General features: G+C 53.1%; 1 protein-coding gene across 1 annotated transcript; it reads right to left on the bottom strand.

The window, feature by feature from the left end:
• Positions 1-2,689: 2,689 nt before the first annotated feature.
• CDC34 (cell division cycle 34) lies at positions 2,690-8,620 on the bottom strand. Its single transcript, XM_005428538.2, has 5 exons — positions 8,394-8,620; positions 6,292-6,378; positions 5,318-5,415; positions 4,296-4,430; positions 2,690-3,586 (listed from the first exon to the last, which is right to left on the bottom strand). The coding sequence occupies exons 1-5, from the start codon at positions 8,568-8,570 to the stop codon at positions 3,376-3,378; spliced, it is 708 nt and encodes a 235-aa protein (XP_005428595.1). The 5' UTR covers positions 8,571-8,620; the 3' UTR covers positions 2,690-3,375.
• Between the last annotated feature and the right edge of the window lie 8 nt (positions 8,621-8,628).

Genomic DNA, 8,628 nt, shown 5'->3' with positions numbered 1-8,628 from the left:
GGTGTGGCGCCGCGTGGGCAGAGTCACGGGGGAGCCAGCGGGGGCTCGGGCAGGCGGGTCCCCGGTGTGAAAAATGCATGTATTTTATGGTTGGCTTTTCGCAAATATTCAAATGAATATTATATGTGTTGTGTTAGAAAGTGATGCTGTATTAATTTTCTTAAGTAGTGTGGTAAATATAGTTTTAGGTTATAACAAAATGTCAAAATAGAAAAGATAATTTTCTTTAAAGAAAGGACTCGCAGTGAGATGGCAGCCACAGGACACCTAAATCTTTCAGAGAAAGGGAATTTATTGCCCCATTATCAGGAGAAATGAACTTCTTCCCACCTCGAAGGTGATGTTGGGATTCAGAGGAAGAAGTCGACGATGACCAGACAGAATCCTGTATTTGAATGGAATTTATGCATCATGTATGAGGTGTATGAATATGCAACAAGCTGCTGTTTTTAAGGGTTAATCCTCTGTTAATGTGGGTCCTTTTTCGGGCTCGTGCTGCCCAGAAAAAGGTACCCGGACATCTGTAACTCTTTGATTCTATTGTCTCATATTGTCCTAATCCAAATTGTCCAAATTGTTCTTACTCTAATTACATTACTATTTTTATAACCATTTTATTCCTATTAAACTCTTAGAATTTTAAAAACAAGCGATTGGGCGTTTTTCACACCGGGCAGGTACCGGAGGTTCCCGGCGGTTCCCGGGGGCACAGCGGGACGCGTGGGAAGGAAACCGGGCAGCGCTTCCTCCGCGCGGGGAGTCCGGCACAGACAATGGGACAATGGCTCCTGCGGGGACACCGCTGCCAGGACAGAGCAGCTCGACCTGGCCCTGTCCCACAGCCCCCTCCGGCTCTCGGGACAGCCCCGCTGCCCCCTGAGCTGCTGGGAACGCGCTCGGATGGACCCCCAGATGTCCTCAGATTCAGGTGTCCTGTGGCTGCTATCTCGCTGCGAGTCCTTTCTTTTAAAAAAAGTATAACCTAAAACAGAACAAGAAGAAGAACACCCGTTAACAAAGGATTAACCCTTAAAAACAGCAGCCTGTTGCATATTCATACATCTCATACATGATGCATAAATTCCATTCAAATACAGGATTCTGTCTGGTCATCGTCGACTTCTTTCTCTGAATCCCAACATCACCTTCGAGGTGGGAAGAAGTTCATTTCTCCTGATAATGGGGCAATAAATTCTCTTTCTGTGAAAGATTCAGGTGTCCTGTGGCTGCCATCTCACTGCGAGTCCTTTCTTTTAGAAAAAAAGTATCCTACATAGCATAGTTTCTATTTTAACATTTTTTATAACCCAAAACCATATTTCCCACACTACTTAAGAGAGTTAATACACCACAACTTTCTAACACAACACATATGATATTCATTTGAATATTTGCGAAAAGCCAATCATAAAATATACATTTTTTACAGTTTTTAAGCCGTTGCAGAGCACTGGGATAAATCAGGCTTCTCTGAGGGGCTGGGCAGGCAAAAACCAACAAGGCAGCTGGGCAAAGAGGCCTCTGCAGGACAGCAGATTCGTCTCCAACTCTTCTCCATCCCCCAGGTGAACTCTTGTCTGAGTCAGCCGTGGGGTTCTGGGCAGGGGGGCAGGAAAAGCCAAAACAATGGGGCCATAGGCGCCAGTCCCCACCAGGGGATCCACAGGGATCTGCCAGCTCCTTCCTGCCGGAGCATTTCTTCCCCATGTCCCTCCCACCCTCATCCACTGGCCGGGCTCCCCCTGCACTGGGGGGATTTGTGATGCAGAAATTCGGGGGGTATGGCACCCATGGCACCCATGATCTGGGATGGGAACTGGTCACAAAGAGCCAGCAAAGGGCACAGCCATGCAGATTTGGGGTGCACACAGCAGTCCCCCAGGAAAGGAAGGAGAGGCTGGCTGTAAGCAGACAGCCAGGGCTGCTGCTGCTCCGTGCTGGGTGACCTTGGAAGCCGTTTGCCAGGCTTGAATAAAGCGACAATAATCCTATTCACCTTTTAGCCTCATTTCCTAAGGCAATAAAGCACATGCCCTCGCCGCGTGCAGTCGCAGGTGTCACTCAAGCCCTGATCCCATTTGCACGACTCCAGCCCAGGGAAGTTTTGCTCATTACCCCTCTGATGAGCTTTGTGCAGCAGGGGCAGGAGCTCCAGGCAGGCTCTTTGCCAGGGCCTGGCCCTGCCCTGGTTCCGAGGCTGCTCACCCCAGCCCCGGGCTGGGAGCTCAGCACAGTCTGGGGAGCTCCCCGCAGCCTCCTGAGCTCACATGTCCCAGCCAGTTCCAGTCTGTGAGCTCAGGACACACCCAAATGGGATCAGAGCAGCCCTGGGCACCCGTGGGGCGCCCTCAGTTACCAGTGAGCACAGCCAGGCACTGCCCAGGCAGGTCTGCTGCAGAGCAGGGAGAAGGCAAACACCTTCGGGAGGGTTTGGCCCAGGCACAACTGAGGGCTGGCCAAAGCTCCAGGGCAGAGGCACTGAGTGCTGCCCAGGAAGGGCAGAGATGTTCAGGCAACCCTGCCCAGACCCTCCTGCCCACTGTGCAAGGTGGAAAGAGCTGTGAGACCCACAGCTGCCACAGGAGAGCAGCCAACCCACCCACCCACTGCTCCATGCCAGCCCATGTCTGACACAAATCCCTTGTAGCCTGGGCAGAACCTCACTCGTGCATCACAACACTTCCCTGGAAGAACTTTATTAAATAGTGTCCCAAAAAAAACCACCCAACAAACAGAAGCAGAAAAACTCAGCATGACCCCATCCCTCCCAGCGAGTTAAAAACCACAAACAAATCATCCCCACATGGTCAGTGCTGGTGGCTGCTGGGCAAGTCCTCCCTGGTGCCCTTCTCCCTGTGAGCACAGCTCCAGCATCATGGGCAGGGAAGGCAAAAGGGTCCTGTGGGGCAGCCCAGATGGCTGCAGGGTGAACCCTAAAAGGTGTTGAAAGCCAAGACAGCACGCACATGTTGTTCCCTCACTGAAGCAACCACTCACCACCCCCACAAGTGCCCCAAACTGCTCCTACCCTGTGGGGCTGAAGAGAAGCTGAACAGACCCAAATGAGGGGCAGCCAACACCAGGCCTTGTTGTCACTCCTCAGCCAGGCAGAGCCACCAGCACCTCAGTTTCTGTGGCTTTGTGAACACCCCAACACAGCTTCCCCTTCTCTACCTGCCCCCTGGAACTTTATAAAATAGGGGGTTTATATTTTCCTAAAAGACAGTGATGGGATTTCCTTTGCAACAGCAGAACAGTCTCCCTGCGAGGTAGAGAGTTCATTTCAGGGCTGACAGATCCTAAATTCAAACCAGTTTGTTCTAGTTGAGGTAAAATTCAGTAGTTTATAGTAAGTTTTGCAATGCCAGAGGGTCATCAAGATTCCTCATTGCCGGAGTCATCCTCGTCACCGTAACAGCTCTCTGCTTCCTCCTCCATCTCATCATCCTCATAATAGTCATCATAAAAGAGGTCTGAGCCCTCATCTGGGGCTGGAGTCTTGGTCTTCACACAGTACTCAGCCAGCGTGGTGGGGACCTTCACTCCATCCCGCTCAGCATCCACCTTGGTGCCCAGCACCTGCTTCCTGCAGGGTGAGAAATGGGAGGTGAGAACAGAGCTGTGCACCACAGCCCTCCAGAGCCCGTGTCCCACAGGATCCCAGTGTTGGGCAAGATGAAACAGGAAAGCCTTATAAATATGATTGCCTGGCAAAAGATTTTGAGAATATAGAAACTATAAGTGAGATTGAAATGCAAGCAAGCTTTGAGATCCCTCAGTTACTGAACAACAGGAAAACAATGGTGTGGCCAGCTGAAGGTAATCCCCTTTTGATGGAACAACACCCTCAGCTTGCAGACAGGCCCAAGGGTCAGAGCAGACCCTACAGCTTGGCAGAAGGGGCCCAAAGAGGAGTTTTTAGGATTTAAAATGTAACACAGTATGGTAATGTCATGATTCTTATAGGCTGTATGTAAATGCTGTAGGATTTGTATCTTGTACTAGCTTGGTTTGTGAGAATCAGAATATTCAACACAGAAGAAGATTTATGGTATTGTAATGGGAACCTCACTCTCTTACCCCTTTTACTCTCTCCCCCTCTCTTCTCTCAGTCCTGCTCTGAGCTGTGGCTGGCAGCTCCCAGCAGGGCCCTGCACTTGGCCCTTTGCAATAAACCCCAAGTTCCACGACCTGGCTTCAGAGATCTCTGGTCTGCATCCATCCTGACCGTCCTACCCCCGACACTCCTACATCCCAGCACAGCCAGGGCTGCCAGGCCCGGGCTCAGCACACACCTGATGATGTCTGTGTACTCCCGGTCCTTCCCTTTGCTCTCCTTCCACTTGCGGTACATCACCGAGGCGTCCACGTTGGCTGGGGAAAACGTGTTGGGCTCATTCAGCAGCGAGATCACACTCAGCAGAATGGTTCTGGTGTGGGTAAACATGAGCAGGTCAGAGCTGAGGTGGCTCAGCAGCACCCCAGCAGTGCCAGCAGCCCAAAGCCTTGTGCTGTCCACAGCAAGAGAGGTCCCAGCAAAGGGGAGCAGGCTGGGCAGGGGACAGCAGTACATGGGCTGTTGGGCTTATACACTGTCAGAACTCAGTACACCCCTCCAGGTGTCCAGGGTTGCTGAGGACCCTGCCAGGGGGCTCAGAGACCCTGGCACACAGCCCAAAACACCTGGGGATTTGATTTTGACCCCTGAAGCAAGTTGCCAACTTTGTATGAGGACATGAAAGTCACACAGGTTTGAATAGTATAATAATAAAATAATCACAGGGTGAAAATGTAGATTTTAGGAGTTTTGGTATGAGGGTTATGGGGACAAGATGGAGGAATCTGGGCATGTCTAGCCTTTCTTCTTCTTCTTCTTGTTCTCCATTTTCTGCTGTGATGTTGGCACTTTGGGATTGGTTTAGAGTAGAAGTGCACTGTCTAACACAGGTGATAGGTATTGGGAATTAAGTGTAAATATGTTATACGTAGTTTGTAGTATAAAAAGACAACACCACCTCAGGGGCGGTCAGAGTGCCTGTGGCTGCCCTGCTGAGCAGATCTCGGCTCGGCAGAAAGAAAATTTTATAGATAAGAATTAATAAACAACCTCAAGACCGAAAAGTGAAGAGTCCAGACTCGTTCTTCAGCCGTGCGGGCCAAAGCAGAGACACCCTGCACATCTCGGGGCAGCAATTATCAAACAGCAACCCAAGAATACACAAGCTCTGGCTGTTCTTCAGCCAATCCAACAGCCTGAGAGCCTTCAGCACCCCCCTAGCACCTCCTGTCCCCACTGTGCCACCCCCCCAGGCCTCACCGCACGTTCTGGGTGGGGTTCCAGCGCTCTGAGGGCAGCTCCCCGCTCTGCGGGTCATCCACGGGCGGGTGCAGGATGGAGATGCACACATCACCTGTCTGAAAGCACAAGAGAAACAGGATCCTCAGGAGCTGCTGCTGCCCCAGGATCTCCTCATTTGCCCTTCCCTCTGGCTGAAGCCAAGTGAGGCGACTGTCACAGACGTGTTTTATGAGAAATCCTTTCCTTAGGATTTTTCCTCCTGAGAAGCTGAGAGGCCTCAGGAACAAAATGTAAACAATGATTATCTGCTGCTGTGGAATGCAACAGGTGGATCTGTGATTGGTCTCATGTGATTGTTTCTAATTAATGGCCAATCACAGCCCAGCTGTCCGGACTGTCTCGGTCAGTCACAAACCTTTGTTATTATTCCTTCATTTTCTATTCTTAGTTAGCTTTCTGATGAAACCTTTTCTTCTATTCTTTTAGTATAGTTTTAATATAATATATATCATAAAATAATAAATCAAGCCTTCTGAAACATGAAGTCAACATTCTCATCTCTTCCCTCATCCTAAGACCCCTGCAAACACCATCACAGGTGTCCCCAGCTGTCCCTTCAGTCCCATAGAGGGACACAAAAGTGGATAAGCACCCCATGACTGCCAGCTCTGCGCAGGTCAGGCTGCCCAATGCCCAGCAGGCTGTGCCCCTGATGTGGGCCCCAGGGCCAGGCACATTGCTCACCCTGCAGTCACTCTTGGCACAGACACAATGTCCCCAAGCGTGGGAGCCACCAGCCCTGCAAAGCCTGGCTGACCTGGAACCTGCTCTGGGACAGCAAAGGGCTGTAGTGAGCTCATTAGTGATGTTCCCTGTGCCAGGCACTGTGTGTCCAGTGCCAAAGGCTGGCATTTGCATCCAGTGCCATCACAACAGAGGCACACGTGTCCACTGGCTGTCCAAGAGCCCCCTTGCTGTCCCAGGGGACCTACCTCGTAGATATTGGGGTGCCACATTTTGGTTAGGAACCTGAAGGCAGGAGGAGAGTAGGGGTAGTCGATGGGGAAGCGGAGACGAGCCTGTGAGGGAACAATAAGGAGATGTGAACACCAGCCTGTGAGAAGGAAGGGATGGAAACCACAGAGCCTCTGACAGCGATGGGAAAAAGGAATCTCTGCCAAGCCCAGCTGGGACAGAGCCTCTGCACCAGGCAGCTCTGTGGGCAGGACACAGGGACACGGGGGAACCTCTCACCACACAGAGTGGGGTGAGCAAAGGGGCTGTGAGCAGCAGCAGCTCCTTGCCCCCCATCCTGCCCACACCCCTGTCCAGCAGGGCCCTCTGGTGCTAACCCAGTGCTCTCCAACGCAGAGGAACCAGGGGGAGCACCCAGCACAAACCCCACAGCAGCACACGGAGCCAGGCAGAGAGGCTGGGGCACCCCCAGACCACGGCTGTGCCACTGGAGGAACGGCTGTTTACTCTTCAGAGCTCACAGGAAGGAAGCATCAGGTGTTTGGTGCTCTGATGAACACACCAAATCTAAAAATAGCCTGTCACTGCTGAGAAGAGACCCAGTCCAAACTGGCCGCAACGCACAGCTTGGGGGCTAAAAATAAAATCACATGAAGCTCAGGCTGCAGCCCAAGGCTCCAGCAGGGACACTCAGCCACCAGCAGCTCCTCCCACAGCTGCCAAACCCACAGGGCTGAGATTGGGCAGAGAGGGGCTCCCTGAGTGAAGCCTGAGGGGGCACAGGGACCTACAGCAACATCCCACAGTCCTCAGAGCTGCTGCCCCAACCCACCAGCACCAGGAATTCAAAAAGATGGGGGCAGCCTCTCCCTGTGTGGCTGCACAAATTCCCAGTGACTGATTCAGCTTTCAGCTCTTTCCAGGCCCTGGGAGCAAACTTCCAGATCAAGACTCAACATGACAACTCCCTGAACGCTTCTTGCTCCCTCAGTTCATGTAAAAGGAAATCCAGACACTGGGTTCTCTTGTACATGAACTGAGAAAAATCCATGGCACAGGACAGGGGGTGGGAAGAGGGAAAAGTGCAGTGGGGGCCGTGTTGTGTGTGTGGAGTGACACTCAGCCCCGTGCTGGGCTCTGGCCAAACAGCTGAACACGGCAGAATAATCCCCTTTGTTGTGTCAGAGGGGATCAGAACAAAACCAGCCGAGGCAAAGCGATGCCAAAGGGGGCTTGGACAGCAACAACCCCACCCTGTGTGTACAAACAGGCTGGGGAATGCTCGGCCTCTCTGCTCTCCTCTTATGCACGGTCTCACCAGCACCCTCAGCGCTGAGTTTGGAAGCTCTCAAGCACACAACAAGAGTATGAGTGGCTGAAAGGGTGAGAGTTCAGAGGGTTTTATGCCAAAATGCTGTGGGGAAAAAATCCCTTCACTTCAGTGAAGAGATGAAACGTGGCTCTGAAGCGTCAGGAAAACAAACAGAGCTAACCCTGGGTGAGTCACCCTGTGCATCCACACCCTGACAGCAACAGGATGAAAACACAACAGCTCCACGGAGGAGGGAGGATGAGAAAGAGGAAGAAAACAGCTACCCCAGGTTGCACAATACCTGGGAAGAGCACACACACATCCCGCCGAGGGGGGACTGCGCAGTCAGGCCGACAAACACCTTCCTCCACCCCAAACCCAGCAACAACACTCCCTCCCTAACCCAGCTCCCTGCTCCCACCCTGGGCTGTCTCTGGCTGCACTGGGGGGACTTTTATCTCTTCCCTGGTCTGGTGACAATGCCTCTGACCCCCTCCAGCACAGAGAACCTCAGTGACCTGGAGCCCGCTGTCCAGGGGGGGCAGGGGGGTGGTTGAAGCCCCCCATAATGGGACCCTCGTTAGTTTGGCAGCAGCCACCTGCACACCATCTCCCTGCCAGGACCCCCCCGAAGCACCAGCGACCCCCAGGTGTCCAGTGAAAGACCCAACTCTCCCTCAACTCACCCCTAAGCCTGGGAGCAGCTCTGTCACGACCCCGACACCTCCCTTCACCCCTTCCGAATCTCCTTCCCAAAACACGCAGCACATCCCCGACACCGCCTGCTCTGCCTTCCCCGCCGCTCACCTTGAAGTATCCGCCCTCGTAGTGGGTGTCCGGGGGTCCGAAGATGGCCACGTCCCAGGTGTACAAGTCCCCTTCGTCCACCAGCCCGACCCGGAACCCCTCCACGGGCTCCTCCTGCAGCCCCTTGAGCTCCAGCAGCAGCGCTTTCTGCGAGCTGGGCACGGCGGGCCGCGCCATGCCGGTCTACCGGGGCTCTCGGCGGCACCGGGGCCACGCGGGGCACGGCGGGGGCTGG

This window comes from Geospiza fortis, unplaced genomic scaffold (assembly GCF_000277835.1).
Source record: "Geospiza fortis unplaced genomic scaffold, GeoFor_1.0 scaffold241, whole genome shotgun sequence".
Lineage (NCBI taxonomy): Eukaryota > Metazoa > Chordata > Aves > Passeriformes > Thraupidae > Geospiza > Geospiza fortis.
The sequence above is the reverse complement of the archived record's forward strand: the minus strand, read 5'-3'. Positions and strand labels throughout refer to the sequence as shown.

What these genes read in the sequence shown, in the direction of transcription:
- CDC34 (XM_005428538.2), bottom strand. Translation starts at nt 8,570, where the DNA reads ATGGCGCGGCCCGCCGTGCCCAGCTCGCAGAAAGCGCTGCTGCTGGAG. An exon ending in ACGAGGGCGGATACTTCAAG is followed by an intron (nt 6,379 to 8,393) that starts GTGAGCGGCGGG and finishes GTTCCCTCACAG; the next exon opens with GCTCGTCTCCGCTTCCCCAT. An exon ending in AACCCCACCCAGAACGTGCG is followed by an intron (nt 4,431 to 5,317) that starts GTGAGGCCTGGG and finishes TACCCACACCAG; the next exon opens with AACCATTCTGCTGAGTGTGA.